The sequence below is a fragment of the Podarcis bocagei genome, assembly GCF_964188305.1.
Source record: "Podarcis bocagei genome assembly, chromosome: 14".
In the NCBI taxonomy this organism is placed as follows: Eukaryota; Metazoa; Chordata; class Lepidosauria; order Squamata; family Lacertidae; genus Podarcis; species Podarcis bocagei.
In genome coordinates this window covers 41,158,681-41,178,995 of record NC_138139.1, presented here as the reverse complement: position 1 = coordinate 41,178,995, position 20,315 = coordinate 41,158,681, and the positions used below count along the sequence as shown (strand labels likewise).

The 20,315-nt window shown below is 47.5% G+C and overlaps 1 protein-coding gene across 1 annotated transcript in view; it reads right to left on the bottom strand.

Annotated features, from left to right (window-relative positions):
• Nucleotides 1–264: 264 nt before the first annotated feature.
• LOC308572895 (BOS complex subunit NOMO1-like) overlaps nucleotides 265–20,315 on the bottom strand; it is a 36,224-nt gene continuing 16,173 nt past the window's right edge. Inside the window, exons 17-31 of the mRNA XM_081169390.1 lie at nucleotides 20,231–20,294; nucleotides 17,633–17,728; nucleotides 16,010–16,219; nucleotides 15,124–15,206; nucleotides 13,437–13,596; nucleotides 12,720–12,846; nucleotides 12,330–12,443; nucleotides 9,875–10,002; nucleotides 9,502–9,643; nucleotides 7,467–7,550; nucleotides 3,729–3,839; nucleotides 3,079–3,180; nucleotides 2,003–2,122; nucleotides 1,159–1,251; nucleotides 265–703 (exon numbers count right to left, since the gene is read on the bottom strand). Coding sequence (XP_081025516.1) covers nucleotides 572–703; nucleotides 1,159–1,251; nucleotides 2,003–2,122; nucleotides 3,079–3,180; nucleotides 3,729–3,839; nucleotides 7,467–7,550; nucleotides 9,502–9,643; nucleotides 9,875–10,002; nucleotides 12,330–12,443; nucleotides 12,720–12,846; nucleotides 13,437–13,596; nucleotides 15,124–15,206; nucleotides 16,010–16,219; nucleotides 17,633–17,728; nucleotides 20,231–20,294 — 1,766 coding nt within the window. The 3' untranslated portion in view covers nucleotides 265–571. The remainder of the gene's footprint in view (nucleotides 704–1,158; nucleotides 1,252–2,002; nucleotides 2,123–3,078; nucleotides 3,181–3,728; nucleotides 3,840–7,466; nucleotides 7,551–9,501; nucleotides 9,644–9,874; nucleotides 10,003–12,329; nucleotides 12,444–12,719; nucleotides 12,847–13,436; nucleotides 13,597–15,123; nucleotides 15,207–16,009; nucleotides 16,220–17,632; nucleotides 17,729–20,230; nucleotides 20,295–20,315) is intronic.

Here is a 20,315-nt window from a genome sequence, read left to right as displayed (position 1 = left end):
CTTTCCCCCCTTAGCATCAAGAAGCAGTGGCAGCAACCCCACAATCAGGTGAGCACCGCCATCCCAATATGGCCACCAATGCTGAGCTTGCCTGTGTTGGGGTCCATTGCAATCATGCAAACAGGACTGCATTTGTTTTGGCATGTTATCCCTAAGTATGTTTTGTTCTTGGGATGGGGAGGGGAAGGGGCGTACAGAGTTTAAGTGAAACGACACAACACTACCAAAGGTTTGCAATGGTAAAATATTAAAACTGAAACCAAATTGAACAGCCTGGGAGGCGAAATCAGGTTTTATTGGCTGCCATTCTGGTAAAACCGAGGAAAAATATAATAAGGTGTTATCTCCAATAAGTTCCCCCACAACCGCCTCCAGTGAGGATGATGTTCTCCGTATCAAAATCCTGTTGGTTCATCGTCGCTGTTTTTTAAAAAAGCAACTGTGATATTCCATCTGGGATGGAACCCTAATGTAAACAAATGCCTTCCTCAGGTCCCAGGATTCAGTCCTGTTTAGGAGCTATGCTGGTCGAAAACGCCAGGACTCTAGCATGACAAGAGCTCTTTTCGCCTCATGTCCGCCTCATCTTCTGCTTCTTGGCTTGTCTCTTCATGTCCTCAAGGCTCCCTGCGTCAGAACCTGCCTGCCCCAGCGTCCGCACCCCTTGGAGACGGCTGGTTAGCTGGAGCAGCAGGGGGATCAGCTGGAGAGGGGGCAGAAAAATGCAGATAACCATGATGGACCCTTACAGCAACAATGGCATAATATAATCATTAAAGACAGGGTGAGGAAACCTCTTTTTTTGCTTCAGCCCAAGTCACATTTCCTGCTAGGCAGAGGGTATGTGTCAGCAATGGGTGGGGACAAAGGGGACAAAGGCAAAAGTGGGTGGAGCAATTAATGTCAATTTTACCTCTGCGCAATAGACTACTGCATCCAATGACAGCCCCTCTCTACCCTCCCATCTAGGCAAGTGAGGGGCATTAACAAACTTCAAGGACATATTCCGGTCAGGCAATGCCACTTTGGAATGGTACCAAAAGAGTTCCCAAGCCCCAGAGAGAGAAGGCTAGAGAGGCCACATTTGGCTCCTGAAAAAAAAAGAGTAAAACTGCAACACTACTTACACTTACACACACAGAGAGAGAGACATCTTACCTTATCATGGTTGTAACCAGCTAACAGAAGCAGCAGCGTTAATGGCAGGGCAATGTAAGATCCTTGCGCAATATCCTGCTCAGGCAGCTTTCTCTGCAAACAAGTCAAAGGTGTGTTGCTGTTAGTTCCTACAGAACACTCTTACTCCGATTCGTCCCTTTGTTTTAAAAATAAATAAATAAAAAGGTCATGTGTTGCAGTTTCCCACCCTCCCAAAGTGTGATTGCCCTTTCGAGTAGCCTTTCCCAGTCTTTGGTCTGCCCGTGTTGTTAGGCCCATCATCCCTGACCACCGGCCCTTACGCTTAGGGGTGATGGGAGTGGTAGTCCAACAACATCTGGGAACCAAAGGTTGGGAAAGGCTGCTTTGGAGTTTTGTCGGGGTTGCTCAACAGAAAGGACAAGAAGTATGTGCTTGACAGCCATTGCTCCTCTTCCCCTGAAATGCAGAGTTGCAGGGCTGTTGCTTAATTTCATCATCATCATTATCCACTATGCATTTTGGAAAGCTGGTTGTTTGCTATGTATTGGGACACATCTTAAGATATTGTAACAAAATGTTGCATGATGCTTTCGGAGATCGAGGAGCGAGTTTTCATCTATGTTTGGATTATGATTGGATTTCATTTTGAATCCACACTTGGGGGGGGCATCGGTTTCTTTGAATTGCACCAGGTACCTGGCTGTTAGATCACTTATAAAGCACCAAAAATCTTCCCTAGGAAACAAAGCAAGACCCAACTTTATTGAGAGCTAGGAAAGCAGAAGAGCTGGAAATGAAAAGGGAGCCCCAACAGAACTTTTCCTTGTGCGTTTGCAGAATAGGCTGGCCAGAAGATGCTTACCGTAGGATTGAAAACCAAGGTGATGTGTTTATGGTACCCAAGGGTGGTGAATGAAACTTGAGGCAAGGTGTAGTCGTATTGGGACCTGGAAAGTGTCGAGTCCAAAAGTACCACATAATTCTGCCAATGAAAGAACAAGAGAGAACTGCTAGCATTCAGTTGGGGGGGTATACCCAGCCACGAGGGGCAAGCAAACAGGTTGTGATGAGAGTTGGCAAGGAGAGAAGGTCCCATTCTGCTGCTCCCCAAAACCTGGAGCCTGCATCGCTTGCATTCCCAACCTTGAGTTAATGGGCCAGCAAGATAAATGCCACAATGCAAAGCTGAACAGGAGAACCACGATCTTCCAGTTTGTGCACTTGGCCCTAGGTCATGGGTCTTCAACCAGTCTGCCAGGACGCCCAGTTGGCTCCACAAAGCCATCCCAGCCGGGTCACGGTAAAGCTGTTGTTGCCAAATGGGACTCCGGCTACAGCTAACCAAACCAAAAAGGCACTCCCTGTGGCGTCTGGGCTAGACACATTCTTCTGATGAGAAACTCATTTCATCTATTTCTACGAGTGCTGCAAAGCAGCAAGAGACTTTTACAACCAGAAATATATTTCTGGCTAATCCTACAGTAATGTGTGTAGCCAGGGAGTTCTCTACGGAGCAGGGATAGAAGCGTCCACTGAGGTGGGAAGCTTGGTTGTGTAGCATTTGCCATCTTGAGTCTTGTTTTTGGAAAAAACCCAAATCACTGGTTTTCAATAGCTTCTCCATCGTTTGGCTAGGGAGAAGTGTAAAAGACGGCTGGTTTTCATTTAGTAGCAATGCTAGGGCAACACTACGGAAATGGCTCTGTGAACTGCCATTTGAGGATTAATAATGTGCCTTATTTGCACTATTAGGTATAAATCAAAAGTGAGTATGTGAAAGTAGGCTCCGTGCTGCAGGCTTGGGAGTCAGAGGTGGGCCTTGGGTCTGGACCAGTTGAAGACCACTGGTGATGACAGTGCTAAGCTAGATGAACCAGTGGTCTGCCTCAATATAAAGCACTTTATGATCTTCCTCCGCAGAAGGAAGGAAAATAATACCTCTCTGTCCCGGAGCAATGGTGGAAAGTGGAAGAAGAGAGACTGGCCTAGCGAGACGGTGTGGACTGGGTTGTCAAGGTTCTCACTTTTGTAAAGCTTCACCTGTGAAGGGAGAAGACAGAGAAAAAGGCATACGGCCTTTACTGGGATGGTTAAGATGGCGGCAATCTCATCCCCCTCCTCAGTTCTGTCTCTTCCCAAGGCCCTTTGGCTCTAACTGCAGAGTTGCCAAAGTGGTACCCATGGGCACCAGGGCCCCTGCCAGTAGAAGAGTTTGGATTTGATATCCCGCTTTATCACTACCCGAAGGAGTCTCAAACCAGCTCACAATCTCCTTTCCCTTCCTCCCCCACAACAAACACTCTGTGAGGTGAGTGGGGCTGAGAGACTTCAGAGAAGTGTGACTGGCCCAAGGTAACCCAGCAACTGCATGTGGAGGAGCGGGGAAGTGAACCCGGTTCACCATTATGAGTACACTGCTCTTAACCACTACACCACACCGGCTCTCCCACAAAAGGCCCCAGAAAATATTCCCTTAAAAATTCATAATGCACAAGAATGAAGAGGGATTGCCTTTAATAAATCCATGCCCTGGTGGGGGGGAGTCGCACTGAGGAATCTCAAAAACAACTGGAAAGAGGTGCACTCACCCATAAGGTAGGCAGATGCTCCGAGGAAGTGATCACGTTGCCACTCAGATCAAATTGGTTAATTTGGCGGAAAGCGATGATATTCACGTCCTCAATGTCATTGCTGCCAACCTACAATATGGAAGGTGGGGGGGGGGGGAAGGTTCCTTTAACACCGGCCAGATGGAAGGCTTCGGATTAAATATGCTGCTCATATCAGCTCTCTGATCAGCTCCCTCGGCCGTAAAAATGAACATTCACGCTGCATTTCAGGCACTGCTGAAAAATATGTCCTCCTTCGTGTATGGAGAGGGGGAAAGGGCCATGCACAAATCAGCTTTTTTGGAGAAGAACCGGGTATGAGTTCCCTGAAATGTATTCCTCAGACTCAACTCCTAAAACCGAAATAAGGAATTAGGCAGCAATTGCCGGTGATTTCCCCATCTCTGATTCCATCACAAAAGGGCTGTGATTTAGAATGCTAAAGCGAAAGCATGATACTGCCTTAATGCTAGAACCCAGGAAGATAAACGATACGATTGTCTGTGATCATAAAATAGTAGTTGTTGACGCAGAACATGAAGTATAGAATTTGTTATTGCTGGACTTGGTGATTGTCACCAACGTGGATGTCTTTTAAAGGGCATTGATTCATGGAGAAGAGGCATACCAATGGCCGTTAGCCACAATGGCTACACAGGAAGCTGCCTTATCACAACTCAGCAGATTAGTCCACCTGGGACAGTCTTGTCCACATGGGCTGGCAGCAGGGTTTCACAGAGTGGGGTGTCTCCCAGCCCTACCTGGAGATCCAACTTGGGACCTTCTCAGATGAGAAGAGCAACTGCTGGAACAGGCCAACCAGGTGCCTGCAGGAAGGCTGCAACCAAGATCTCAGTGCAACAGCGCTCTCCCTGCTTGTGACGCCCCACAGGTGGTATTCAGAGGCACAGTGACTCTTGACAGTGGAGGCAGAACTTTTGTCACCATGGCTAGTGGATACCAGCAGGCTCAGCCTCCCTAAATCTGTCTAATCCTTTTCTAAAGTGATACGAATCGGTGGCTGTTCCTGCATCACGCGGGAGCGGATTTCAAAACTGCTGCAACGCACCTTGAGCCAGCAGGGAGGAGGAGGATATAAACAGAACATCGATTTCATCTCCCTCTGCCAGAACGGGTAATTTTTTAGACCAGAGGTCCCCCAACCTCTGCTCATGGGTTATGGGTGGAGAAGGGAGAATCAAATCCTCTTGCCCACTTTTGCCATGCACGATAAACCATTTTATAAACCTTGTGTCTCCCCCTCCTCCCCCCTGAGCTGCCTTTTTCCCCAAAACCAAAAAAGAAGACCCCAAACGACCTCAGTTCAAAGATAATAATTTTATTATTTATAACCCACCCAAATGACTGGGTTGCCCCAGCCACTCTGGGCAACTTCCAACAAATATAAACGCCTAATAAAACATCAAACATTAAAAACTTCCATATACAGAGCTGCCTTCCAAAAGTTGTATAGTTATTTATCTCTGATGCTCTGATCTATTCTGCCTGCTCCTTATTCCTTACTCAGTGGGCCTCTGCAAATGACTAGCTTCCCAAAGAGTGATTATAAATGGTCTGTATAATTCCTGATGTTTCTCCCTCTCTCTCTTTTTTATGGTCTGAAAACTCTGCATGAAACTAAATAGACCGTGAATCCAGTAGTCCAAAAACTGTCTTGTTGCTTGAGCAGGCTGAACAGAAGCCTCTTGCATGGAAAAACTGTTTGGATGCAGAAATACAGTCCTTCCTTGCTAGTGACCTGTGAAACCATCTCCCCCGCCCCTGTCCTTTGGTGCCCATTTAAGCAGGCTTCTGTGGAGTGGCCTTATTACCCCAGTTAAGTAGATGCTGGGAGAGGATTCTGTCCATTGTAGCAAAAGCAGAGCCCCGAATTCACTCAGAGTCTAAGATCAGGCTTCCCCAACCTGATGCCCTCCAGTTGTTGGTGGACACTTGAGTGCATCCAGCCCAGCCAGTGTGGCCAATTGTCAGGGATGAGGATGGCTGGGAATCCAAAGCGATTTGGGTTGTAGGCAACTAGGTTTTAACTCAAGAGTTATGCCCACTGAAATGACTGGACCTTAGTCATCTTTATTCCTTTCAATGGGTTTACATGGAATAGCCCTGGATACAACGCTTTGAAGTCGACCAGGCCCCATTCACACTGAACATTTAAAACAGCATCATAACACTTTAAACTGCTTTGGTTTCCCCGCAAAGAATCCTGGAAGTGTAGCTTGGGAAGAGTGCTGAGAGATGTTAGGAGACCTCCTATTCCCCTGGCAACAGTTACAATTCCTGGAATAGTTTATCAATCCCTCTTCCCAGTGAACTGTGGTGTGATTCTGCTTTAAATTTAACAGTCCAAATAGGGCCCCAGTTGCTGGTCAGGACAACTGTGGAGAGAGCTCTCTCCTTTATGCCCTATTCATGGGCTTCCTAGTGGTTGGCCACTAAGGAGGAAACAGGTTCCTGGGTTAGATGAAACTTTGGCATGGCGTACGGTCTTACATTCTTGCTAACCGTGATAGCCGAGCAAAACCTCCAGATTTAGGGGCAATGTACCTTGGAATGCCAGTTGATGGAGGACAAACAAGGGAGTGAGCTATCCCCTCCATGTCCAGCTTTTGGGATTCCAGAAATCTGTGAAGTAAGGTGCTGGAGTAGACAGACCAAATTCTGATCTAGCTAGGCTTTTCTTATGCTCCTAACAGAAGGATTCCATGTGCCATGTGCACACAACAGCAGGTGAACAAGGTGTTAAATTTAAAGGTGGGAGAATCGCAGCATGCACACACACACACACAAAACTGGTAGTAGTAGAAAACCGGCTTCAAAGTGAGTGAGCAACGTCTGGACATGTCTCCAAAAATCAATGAAGCAACATACCAAGCATTTTGGGCATTACGTTGCCGTATCTACAACAACCTTGTAGGGTAGGTCAGCAGCAGATGCTGCAGGGCATGCCAACTGATAAGTCAATCTCTTGCAGAGTAATCCTAGGTGTGTTTATCCGAAGTAACCCCCACTGCATTCAATGGGACTTGTACACACAGAAGCAAGGGCGGGGAACCTGGGGCTTTCCTGATGCCACCACCTTACAACTCCCAGCACCCCTGAGTATCAATCATGCTGGCTGGGCTGAAAGGAGCTGGAATCTGCTGACCAATGAAGAACACCAATAGCCTGATCTGGAGATAAGAACGTGCATTTGAAAGGAAGACCTGGGGTTTCTACCTGATGCTGACCCTACTCAGAGTAGACCCACTGAAATGAATGTGCATGGCTAACTTGGATCTGTTCATTTCAATCTGTCTACTGCATGCAAGCCTAGAGAACCTTTTAACCACTCTTGATTCCCGCCCCGGATCAACATTTGTATTCCCAGGAGTGAAACTATCCCACCCCCTTGAGCTCATCATCATATACAGTGGTACCTCTGGATGAGAACGGGATCCGTTCCAGAGCCCCGTTCACACCCTGAAGCGAATGCAGCCCGCATATGCATGTGTTGTGATTCGCTGCTTCTGTGCATGCGCAAGCGGCAAAACCTGGAAGTAATGCGTTCCATTACTTCCAGGTCGTCAGGGAGCGCAACCTGAAAACGCTCAACCTGAAGCAACTTTAACCCGAGGTATGACTGTATACTGTGCTGTTATGGGTAGCAGCATCCCCTTAACATAGAAAATCAGACCTTTGGTTCCAAGGGCTGCTTACCTCGATTGCAAAGTGCTGGGGAAGGGCTCTTTCGATGTGATCGTTGCCTTCAGCCTTCAGCTGGATGTGATACACACAGGCCGGCTTAAAAGAAAAAGGAAGAGGATCATTTATTTAAACAATGCCGTTAAGGGGGGGAACCCAACGATTCCAATTCTTAACAACCAATGACAGCCATCAGCTTTCTACCCAAAACATAACCGAAGAAACTCAAATTTCTCACGGCCATCCAGTGTTTTGGGGGAAGTGGCAGAGCACCTGCTTGGCAATCGGAAGGTTGCAGGTTCAATCCCTGGCATCTCCAGGTTGGGCTGAGAGAGGCAACTGCCATTATCCTGGCCGTTGGAAATACTGGCTGGAGGCCCTAATTCTTCAGGGGATGAGACTGAGTGAATTGCTTCAAACTGAGCTCCACCCACACGACACATTTAAAGCACTAAGATACCACAGTCAGGGATCCACTTTCAGAATCATGGAAACTGCAGTTTGCTAAGCGTGAAGGGAGTTGATGTTGAGAGAGCCCTATTCCCGCCCCCTCAGAGCTACAGTTCCCAGAGTTCACAGGGAAGAGGGAGTGATTGTCAAACCACTCTGGGAACTGTAGCTCTGTGAGGGGACAACTACTACCCTTAACATAATACAGGCATCCCCAAACTTGGCCCTCCAGATGTTTTGGGACTACAACTCCCATGATCCCTAGCTAACAGGACCAGTGGTCAGGGATGCTGGGAACTGTAGTCCCAAAACATCTGGAGGGCCGAGTTTGGGGGTGTCTGACATAATACTTTGAGGGAAGCCATGGTAGCAGAGAATCAGAGTTTGAAGGGATCCTGAGGATCACCTCAGGGATATGCAGCTGCCCCATCTGGGATGCAAACCTGCAACCTTGGGCGTTATCAGTACCATGCTCTGACCAACGGAGCTATCCAGGCCTGGATACTGCTTTGAATGCATAGTGCAGATGGAGTCTTAGCCAGGCACAAATCAAGTGGTCTAAAAATCAATCCCTCTTCCCAGGGAACTCTGGGAATGGTAGCTCTGTGAGGGAAGAAGGGGTCTCCTAACCACTCTCAGCACCCTTCAGAAAACTACAGTTCCCATGATTCTTTTGGGGGAAGCCATGGCTGCTTAAAGTGGCCTGATACTGCTTGGAATGAACAGTGGCGGCATTTGGCTCCTTACCTCTCTTGCCCTGACCTAGCCACTGTGATCCACGCGACGGTCACCTCGAGACTGGATTATTGTACTCACTCTACGTGGGGCTGCCTTTGAGGCTGACACAGAAACTCCAGCGGGTGCAGAATGCTGCGGCGAAACTCCTTACGGGGCCCTTTGCTGCAGGATCACATTCACCCAGTGCTATACCAGCTGCACTGGCTCCCGGTGGAGTGCAGGATCAGGTTCAAAGTGCTGGTTTTAACCTTTAAATCCCTATACAGCCTAGGACCCTCATACCTATGGGACCGCCTCTCCTGGTATGTCCCATGGAGGACCTTACGGTCTTCATCAAAAACATCCTGGAGGTCCCGCGCCACAGAGAGGTTAGGCTAGCCTCAACCAGGGCCAGGGCTTTTTCGGCTGTGGCTCCTATCTGGTGGAACGCTCTGTCACAAGAGACTAGGGCCCTGCGGGACTTGACATCTTTCCGCAGGGCCTGCAAGACAGAGCTGTTCCACCAGGCCTTTGGCCAAGGCACAGCCTGACCCCCTCCTTTGGTAATTCTTCACAGAACTCTAGCCCAATGGTTGCCATCAATTTGATTTGAACTGATTTTATAATGAATTGATTTTATAATGCTATATTATTTTACTGTTGTTAGCCGCTCTGAGCCCAGTTTCGGCTGGGGAGGGTGGGATATAAATTTTAAAAAAATTATTATTATTATTATTATTATTATTATTATTATTATTATTATTAGTGCAGATGCAGCCTTGGAGAGGCCAAGGATTGGACCTCCTGCATACAGGGCTGTGTGCTGTCAATTACTGGAAATCAAACATCAGCCCTCCGGGTTCAAGCCTGCGCAGGTTCTTACCAGCAGCCCCCGCAGCCTGAACTTGCCCTCTTCATCCGTCACGGTGTCTTCTCCATACACGCTGCACTCTCCCTGCCCAACGGCTTCCACTGAAATGCCTTGCTCGGGTTCGCCGTTTAGAGAAGAAACAGTACCGTAGCAGCTGAAGAAAAAGACAATGAAAGAGTGCTCAGTTTCCATGGGGAGGAGGCTGGGAGGAACATGAACTCTACGGGGGGAAGAAACGTTCAGCAGGGGAGGGAGGGAGTGGGGAGTTTGCAAGGGAGCTTGGGCATCTGTGCAGGCCATACTGAAAGCCTGCAGTCGACCCCATGCAAGGCAAAATTTGCCCAATGGCATTTTTTAAATAGAGGGGCATCTCACGTCTACCAACCTGTACGCCGTCCTGTAACCAACTATTGTGATCTTCAGGTTTTGCCCTTCCTGCACTTCGATCATTTGAGACGAGGGCTCAAAGCGGAATTCCTTCATCATGGGCTTGAAATAGTACTGCCCTGGGCTCTGCAAGAGGCATCAAACAAGGGGCCGTTATTTCACTCTAGTAATAAGAGGCGTGTTGCCTCTGAGCAGGAGGGGAGGCAGCGTAATTTAATGGCCTAGCGGTCTTTTTCGAAGAGCAGCTTATGGAGAAGCCGAGACAAAGCGCCGCAGCACTTTTGCCCCCCTTTGTCTTCTGGGCTTGCAGGAGACGATCCGCTTCCGGCCAAGCCTTATGAACTAAGCCCTGGGAGGACGCGCTGGGATTTCGAGATCAAAGCCAGCATGTAGTGAAAGAGAAATGTGTCCTTGCCTGGCTGCAGCAAGCGTTGAGTGCCCAGGAGATTAGAGGTTTATAGAACAGCAAGGCTAAAGACGGATCCTTCAAACTCCTACAAGCTATTTCATATACAGGAGTTCATTCAGACACAGGGAACAAGCTCTCCCTCATCGCTCATGGGTACATCGTCTATGAGGTACCATATTTTTCGCTCTATAAGACGCACCAGACCACAAGACACACCTAGTTTTTGGAGGAGGAAAACAAGAAGAAAAAAATCTGAATCTCAGAAGCCAGAACAGCAAGAGGGATCGCTGCGCAGTGAAAGCAGCGATCCCTCTTGCTGTTCTGGCTTCTGGGATAGCTGCGCAGCCTGCATTCGCTCCATAAGACACACACACATTTCCCCTTACTTTTTAGGAGGGAAAAAGTGAGTCTTATAGAGCAAAAAATATGGTATATCTGTGAGGTTCGAATAATCTACCTGGCATAAGGCAGCTTCCTATAGGATGCAGGAAGCTAACAAAGTGGATCGGACCATTAAGAACAAAAGAGCCTGCTGGATCAGGCCAATGACCCATCTGGTCCAGAATCCTATTCCCACAGATGCCTATGTGAAGTCCACAAGCAGGACCTCTCCCCTCTTCCAGCAACTGTTATTCAGAAGCATTTCTGCCTTTGACAGTGGAGGCAGAACACGGCCTGCTCCTCCAGGAATTTGTCTCATCCTCTTTCAAAAGCCACCCATGTTGGTGACCATCTCTGCCTTTCGTGGGAGCAAAGTCAACAGTTTGAATATGTGCCGAGTGATGAAGTCCTTTTTTTTACCCGTTCAGAATCTTCTCAAGTCCAGTTTCACTGGACATCATTCCTGTGTTATGAGAGAGGGAGAAAAAACTTTTCTCCAGACGCTTTCTCTATGCTGTGCATAATTTCACACACTTCTATCCTGTCGCCCCTCACTTGCCTTTTCTCAAAACCAGTGGTTTTCAAGCTTTTCTTTTCCTGGGCCAGAATAAAAATTTGCTTGTACCACACCAAACTTTGTACTGATAAGGAATACGTTGCAAAACAAAAAGAAACAACTCCTGACAGTGTGTGATTTATAACATACAACACAACTGCTTTATAACATAATCATGGGACATCCAGAACACACAAAGCAGTGCAACTACAGAAGAACACAAATCATTTCCAAAATATTATTATAAACAAGCCTCTTACATGTGTACCTTACATGGATACGAATTAAATGAGAGGTATGAGCTGGTCTGGCTTTTACCAGGTATATACCATTTATACTGGGTCTAATTTGAGACAAACAAACTCTCATCTCCCCATCAACACAAATAAGCTTTTCTCTTCCCTGATCCTTCATATTTGTCAGAGTTGAAAACTCTTGTTCACAAAAACGTGTCACTGAGAAATGTAGAAGAATAGACAATGCTCTTGAAGAGAGGAAAGATACTATACTACAACGACCCATTTGAATGTTTCTTTGATTGTCCTTGAATCTTCCTGCCTTGAATCTTCCTGCAGTCCTGTGTGATGTCAGCTGTCAGGAGCTAAGGACATAGGTACAAAGGAATGATAGGGAGCCGTTCAGCACTGAAAGCAAACCCCACTGGGACTGACTGCACTAAGGAGTTCCCCACTGGAAACTCCCTGGTGCAGCCACAGGAGTCCCCGACACAGAGCCCCGCTTCATCCATCTGCAGGTGTGGTTTGGGTTCAAACCACACATATAAGGACTTCAAAAGAGGCTCGCTTTGAAGCCACTTTAAGCCAGGCACAGGCAAACTCGGCCCTCCAGATGCTTTGGGACTACAACTCCCATCATCCCTAGCTAACAGGACCAGTGGTCAGGGATGGTGGGAATTGTGGTCCCAAAATATCTGGAGGGCCGAGTTTGCCTATGCCTGCTTTAAGCTCTCATCAAAGTTGGCCCACAGGAGGTGGAGCCCAGTTCCCTGGTCTATGTATAAATAATAACATCATCATCATCATCATCAGGCCTCTAATGATTTTTCAGAGAGCAGATCCAAAAGAACAGTTGTGGACGTAACCCTACCAAGTTGGGGAAAGTCAGCATTCCGTTGTCCTGAGTCAGGAGGTTTGAGCGAAAGACGCCTCCACTGAGGGACAGGAGGACTCCTGCAAGGGGATGGTCATCTTCTGATTTAATCTGTTTAAAATGAAAAAAAGAAAAGCGATGCAATACCACGTACCCAATCAGCAGCTGAACAACACAGTTCAAAGAGCACAGGAGTGTTACCCTAAGATAAATGGAGAGCCACCAAGTGGCAATGGTTGGGAGAAATCTTTGGCCTCCCATAAAATGTGGCACCGCGTGTGCCTCATTCTCCTCAAGCAACGTTTCCCGCTTCCGCCCTCTGCCCATGTAAATTCTCTAGAGAAGGAACAACTCTGCTGAGGTTCCAGAGGACTCGGAGGACGTTACCTCAAAAGTGACTCCGGCAAGAGCGAAAGCTTTGAAGTCCCCAATGGTCCCTTCCACGGCACTCAACACAAAGCCTTCTTTCTGAGCGGTGACAGTGTATTCCAGGTCACTGTGAAGAGGCCCCACGCTGCAAAAAGAAAGGGAACGTAAGAACATAGGAGCCTGCTGGATCAATCCAAAGACCCACCTAGACTGGCATCCTGTTCTTGGTATCCGTCCAGATGCCTGTAGGAAACCGCCAAGCGGGACCAGAACACAAGAGTACAAGAGGGAAACAGTGGCATGGGCAGGAATGTACCAGCCACAACACTGTCCGAAGGCCTCTGGTTTAAAGGAAATCCCAAGGCAGTCAAATGATCACGGTAACCCTATATAGAACTGGTTTTTTTGTCCTACAAAGAGCCTCAGCTTCCAACTCTTTGCCTGGGGCCATATGTTCGAAAGCCCTGCTTTGCGGATCTGGGCAGGTTAACCCTAGAAGACGTCAGGTGGGATTTGGGGGGGATGGGGAATCTGCCCTTGTATGGGAATGACCTCCCTGCCCCTCCTCTGAGAAGCAACAACAACAACAAACAGTCCTGAGGATCAAGGGACCCTTAGAAACTGTGCAAAAGGAGGACAGCCAGCCAAACTGCAGACATGCTCTCTGGTAAGAGCAGATGTACCTGGAGTTGGCCTCTGGACCCAAACCCCTGGGAACTGGTCGTAAGGGCTTACCTGTATGAACCTTTGTCGTCGGTGAAAACCGTGATGAGTGGCGACGGCGCTCCTTTTTCGCTAATGACGATCTCGACACCCTCCAGCTCGGGATGGATTTGCCCTTCCAGGAACAAGCCTGCTTTGCCATGTATTTCTATCAGCTTTCCAGGACAGCTCTCTTAAATTGAGGAGGGGAAGGAAAAGAGAGGGGAAAGTTAGAGATTAAAAAAATTATGGAAACTCTCTAACTCCCTCCCAGGGGGAGATCATTTCATCCTCTTATTATCTTCTGTGAGATGGTGAGCAGCTTTTTTAGTCTTTCTTTCTGTTTAGGAAGGCCTCTGGACCATAAATGGCCACATGCTTTTTCGATTTTCATTGCCAAAGCTGAATTACTGTTACTTCTAATGGTTGCTGTATTTTGACCTTTTCCCTCTGATCTGCTAGATCAGGCCAAAGGTCCACCTCATAGAATCGGAAGGGAGTCGCCAGGGCCATCTAGAACCAACTCCATGCAATGCAGGAATCACAGCTAGAGAATCCCTGGCAGGTGGCCACCCAACTTCTGTTTAAAAGCCTCCAGTGAAGGAGAGGAAGTCCACCCACTGTCACAGAGCTCTTGCCAGCAGAAAATTCTTCCTAATGCTTATTTGGAATCTCCTTTCTTGCAACTTAAATCCACTGGTTCAGGTCCTGCTCTGTGGATGTCGTGAATTCTCCGCGGCGCTTTAGCAGAAACGCTCAGAGTTCCAGGTTCTTCAGTGCAGTGCAGTATAATTATTGTGAGCTATATATACACAAATATATACAATAATCTACAGGGTCGTGGGTGGCGCTGTGGGTTAAACCACAGAGTCTAGGACTTGCCGATCAGAAGGTCGGTCGGCGGTTCAAATCCCCGTGACAGGGTGAACTCCCGTTTCTCGGTCCCTGCTCCTGCCAACCTAGCAGTTCAAAAGCACGTCAAAGTGCAAGTAGATAAATAGGTACCGCTCTGGCGGGAAGGTAAACGGCATTTCCGTACGCTGCTCTGGTCTGCCAGAAGCGGCTTAGTCATGCTGGCCACATGACCCGGAAGCTGTACGGCAGCTCCCTCAGCCAGTAAAGCGAGATGAGCGCCACAACCCCAGAGTCGGCCACGACTGGACCTAATGGTCAGGGGTCCCTTTACCTTTACCTTATAATACACGAGCGGTTCATACAGTCAAACAGGGTACCTGGCTGCACCTTAAGGCAAATAGAAAGACCTTTCTATCTCTCTCTCTCTTACTGCTGGACAGGTTTCCCCTTTAAACCGATGACAGCCAATCAACTGACAGCACATTACTGCTGAGTCTTTCTGACTCAGCACTTCCATAGAAAGTTTTGCAGGCTGATCGCATCAGCCAGTTGCCTCAGCTAGCAAACTCAAGCCTGCAGACTTACTATCCCACACAGCATTCTGTGAATCCCGACAGTGGAGAAGCAGGTCCACTGTCCTGTTCTCACAGTGGCCAAGCAGATGCCCCTGGGGAGCCAATGGAAGCCTGCTGCTTTAGTGTTTTATCTCTGCTTTGCTGCATTAACGGCATTGGCCCCTTCCTTTTACAGCCTCCTAGTCCAACGCTCCCTGATTCAGCCGTTGTCCCAGGCTTAGTCGCTCGACCCACTGGGCTCTGCAGATCCACCAGCAACTTCCCAGCGCTGAGCTACAGCCAAGACTTACCTCCACTGACAACCGTTTCTATTGAAGGCGGGTAGAAAAGGAGCTCTTTCGAGGATGGCGTCACCGTGATTTTCTCCCCAGACCTAGAAAAAGAAGCATAAAAGAACATGGGAGCTGGAACTGCACGGTTGAGTCCAAACGGCTGTCTCAAGATGGACAATGCTAAAGGAAGGGTAACCTTTCTCATCCTGAGGGTTGCATTCCCTCCTGGGCGGGGCCAGAAGGAAAAGGGGGCGGAGCATCAAACACAAATTTAAACTTTATGCAATAGCCTGGTTTTTGCACACATTCAAACGCCCCTCTCTGACCTCCAGAGGCACAATCAGAATTCAAGGGCAAATATAGAAAGCCTGCCTGCCTTGGGAACGGGGCCACCACAAAAGAGGTGACGCCAAAGGGTGTCGTCCCTTTGGGGGGGTGACACTTCGTGAGGGAGGAATGAGGGCGTGGGCCGGCCCCCTTGCGGTAAGGTTAATGTTTTTAAGAGAGACAGGGATGTTTCAATGCTTCTTTGATTGCCGAGTGTATTTTTATAAGTCGTATACACTAGTATTGTTAATCATTTTAATTATTTCTATTATGTATTCTGAGTTTTCTACGTTGTAAGTTTATGTTGTCAGCCACCCCGAGACCTACAGCTACAAAGAAGGTGGTATACAAATTTAATAAATAAATAAAACACTTGGGGTGCAAAGCAGGGCCAGAGAGGAGTGTGACCTAACAAGAGTGCCAAGGGCCAAACAGAGAGACCTGAAGCGCTACATTTGGCCCCTGAGGTTCCCAACCCCCTGTGTGCTGCAGCCTGAAGAGACAGCAGTTCAAACTTTCCTCGAAAGCTTCTATAACAACAAGAAAAAGGACCTCTCAGGGCAGAAGACAAACGCACCTTGCCCAGTAGGAAAACTCATAGTGGAACGGCCCTTGTAGTTCCTCCACCATTTCCTGTACTGGAGGCTCAGATCCTTCCTCTTCCAGGCCTTTCTTCTCCCTCTCCTGCCTGCGGGCCTCGATCTCGGCCAGCTGCTGCTCCCGACGCAGCTCCTGCTGAGATTTCAGGGGGCCAAGCACCAGGTCGGGTTCGCTGTCGATCGAGGATCTGAGAAAACAAAACAAGAGAATGAATCGACTGAATGCAAAACTGGCAGGGGAAATGGCCACCAAGGGGAAGATATGAAAGGGCCCCTTCGTTTGTTCTTCGGGGGCATAAAATGGGAACAGGGAACCTGCAACCCTCCAAACGTTGCTGGACTACAGCTCCCATCATTCCTGACCACTGGACATGCAGGCTGTGGTCTACTGGATCTGTAGTCCAGAAACACCTGGCCATGGCTTCTCCATCGCTGGGCAGAGGATCCTTTTGGATGGCCTGGGGCACGTTCAGGCTCAGCACCTGGTAGACCAATTTCTGCCCAAGAGACTGGGTGGCTGCCAGCACTCCATAATATGCAGTACTGAGCTAGGCAGACCAGCAGTCTGACCCACAGCATACAATTTTAAAGCCATTTTCAACAGTCATGGAGAATCCCCAGGACTTTAACGAAGTGCCATTCCCAGGATTCTCCACGACGGTTTACAGTTGTGTGAGAATGCTTCAAATGCATAGTGTGGGTGTGGCCCAGGCTATCTCCCTTAATATTCCTATAGCTTCTGAGATGCCTCGGTTCTCAAACTTAATCCGTTCTGGGAGTCCGTTCAACTCCCCAAACTGTTCGAAAACCAAGGTGTGGCTTCCGATTGACGTAGGAGCTTCCAGCACTTAAGCAGAAGCCACGGAGGATGTTCAGCTTCCAAAAAATATTCGCACACCGGAACACTTACTTCCGAGTTTGTGGCGTTTGGGAGCCAATTTGTTCAGCAACTAAAGGCATTTGAGAACCAAGGTACGACTGTAGTTCACAAGTTGTGCAAGGTTGAAGCGCATGATGACGACTACCACCCTCAAAGAGGGCACTCTAGAGCTGTAGGCCCTGAAATATGAAACAGCTATTGTGCTCTCTAGAGCAGTAGAGTCTTAGAATCATATAACTATACAGTTGGAAGGGACCATCAGGGTCATCTAGTCCAACCCCCTGCAATGCAGGAATCTTTTTTGCCCAACATGGGGCTTAAACTCACGGCCCTGAGATTAAGAGTCTCAGGGGGCCACTTCTAACCCAAACACGCATTTAGGGATCCATTTCTTGATCTTTTGCCATATATCTGCATGTGGTAGGTTGTGCTCTGTGGATCAGGCTGTGACCCACCAGTTGAAGACCAGTGCTTTTGAGCAGACAGTGGGCAGACAGTGGGCATATCCTTTCGAGCTCTACAGAGATTAGATGCACAACTGTTTCAACTCAGGGATGTCCCACAAAATAAAGGATGCATGGACTTTTTGGAAAATTCTACACGTGCAAAAAAAAAAATACCCTTCTCCTAAGCACCTGCAACCCACTAGCCACACAAGACAACGAACGTTTGTTAAAATTTGGTGATTCAAGGGTAGTCTTTGCAACCCCAAAGTTCTTACTTTATGGTAACCATCACATCCATCAATTTATTGGCTGTTATAGTTCCGAGGACGTGGTGACGGATTGCAGTCAGCGTCAGTATACTCGGAGCAGACCTGGAACCAAAAAGGGGGAGGGGGCACTTAAAATCGATCCCAACAACCACCCTTTGCTTTCCATTCCACTCTATGAAAGGGAAAGGATTTTCAGCCATTTGCATTTGGCTTGGGGTTGTAAAACGGTTGAGGTTTACTTAAAGACTCTCATGCATAGCTGGGTCAACTTATAACTATTATAAGTTCACTCCCATCTTTGTGATATAGCAGCCTCCGGAGGAGGAAAGATGACCACAATCTAGGGCTTGTCATTTAAGATATCACAACAACCTCTAAATGGCTCAGCACCACCTCTCCCCTTATAAACCAACCTGGGTTCTGCAATCAGAGGCCCTTCTTCATGTGTCTCCTCCATGAGAGGTCCAGAGGGTGACAACATGAGAAGAGGCCTTTTAATGCAGTGGCCATGTTTGTGGAATGCTCTCCCCAGGGAGGTTCACCTAGTGCCTTCATTCTACATCTTTAGGAACCAGGCGAAAATATTCCTCTTCAACCAGGCTTTGGGCCGATTAATCTTCGACAGATTTTTAAATGTGTTTGTGGGAAGGAGTGGTATTGTTTCGTTGTTTTCGTTTTAACTATTTATTTGTGCTTTTACCCTGTATTTTTTTCCCCTTGTGACCTGCCCTGAGATCTTACAATGAAGTCTAATAATAAGAAGGAAAATTTCCACAAGCGTGTTGTGGTGCAATGTCTGAACTGAGGTCACAGGAAGAGAGATTCATTAATGCAAACCGCAGGGGTGAGCAGAACCCATTTGGGGACCACACTGACGAACATCCCTCTAATAATATTGACTAAACATTCCCTCTAGTGCCAATCATGTCAATATCTTATGTGCCTTGTTTTAATCTTCTACAGAGGAAGTTTTCAGAGAAATCAACCTGTCAAATATGACAATTTGAAATGGCATATTTATAAAGCATGTTCCTAGGATCTTTCCCTCCCCCCCCCAAAAAAAAAGTGGATGAGTTTACCCATGTGTGGGCTACATGAATATTGGTCTGATCAACATTCTTAAAAGTCAGTGTAATGTACTCCCTCTACTGGTGGTGAAAAAGAAAAGCTGCCATCAAATTAAGATTACAGGTGAAACTGTAATGGTCTTTTCCTGACAACCCGCTCCAGGCTGCGGTCATCCCTGCTGCTTGTGCACCTTTTTCTTCCACACTTTTCCCTTCCGAAAACTTTCCATTAATGTGCTTTGAAACAGCACTTTGGGAACATCCAACTTCTTCTGCAATTACCTTTTGAGGCTTTTCCCTCCTTATGGAGGGTCTCAATGATAGCTTTCTGCACAACTGTCAGGTCAGCAGCCCTCCCCATGATTGTGCTTCCTACTGAACCAGACTGAGAGACCGTTTAAAGGCTCAGGAACCCATTGCAGGTCTTATGGATTGAATAGCTACTGCACCTTTTCACAATAATCTAATTTTCTGAGATTGTTAAATTGGGGTTTTCATCAGCTGTATGCCATAATCATCACAATTATAACAAATAAAGGCTTGCCATATCTTGTGTTGCATGTCATGAGTCTATCTCATATATTAGTTTTACCTTTAAGTTCAATTACTGAAATAAATGAACTTTTCCACGATATTCTAATTTTTTGAGTTTCACCTGTACATTTAAATAACATTTAAGTGGCCTTTAGATGCTCTAGCGGTGGCATGAGAGCTAACCTGCCCACACAACACAGTGCTGCTATAACACAGACTCATAGAACTGTAGAATTGGAAGGGACCCTGAGGGTCATCTAGTCCAACCCCCTGCAATGAAAAAAATCTCAACTTAAACCATCCACGACATATGGCCATCCAACCCCTGCTTAAAAATCTCCCAAGGAAGGAGAGTCTACCACGTCTTGTGGGAGTCTGTTTCGCTGTCAAACAGCTCTTAGTGTCAGAAAGTTCTTCCTGATGTTTCATCAGAATCTCCTTTTTCGTAAGCTGAATCCATCAGTTCGGGTCTTAGCCTCTGGAGAAGGAGAAAACAAGCTTGCTCCATCCTCCATGTGACAGCCTTTGGGCCATTTGAAAACGGCTATCATAATGTGGCAGGACCTAGAATTTGGATCTCGCTGCCTATTGACATCAGGCAGGCAAGTAGGACCAAGCTTGGCCTGCGGGCCAAAAGTTCCCCACCACTGCTATAGACAATACTGAACTGAATGGCCTGATGTCAAGGCAGCTTCCTAGACTCCAAACAGCCAGCTCTTTAGCATGCAAGTGTCACCCAGCTGGGATCAAGGAAGACTGTCAGGTGCTAAGGACCTGCTTACCTGGCTCCAACCAGGCAGTTAAGTGCTCATTCTTTGAAGAACACAACAGCCGCACTGTGCGATGAACCCATGGAAAAGCGGCTCCACCACAGCCTCTCAAAGCCCCCAAAACAGCTTCACATATGTGAAGCCTCCTTCTAGTTTATCACATTTATCCATTGCAAATATTGCCGGTGAACATTTCCGCAAAGGTTACCAGCCAGCTGCTACTTCATGCTTACGTATCATAGGTGTAGTATTCGTGCTCAAAACGGTGGCAGGAACGGGGTGTGACTTCGTACACACCTGAAAATATCAAAGCGAGAC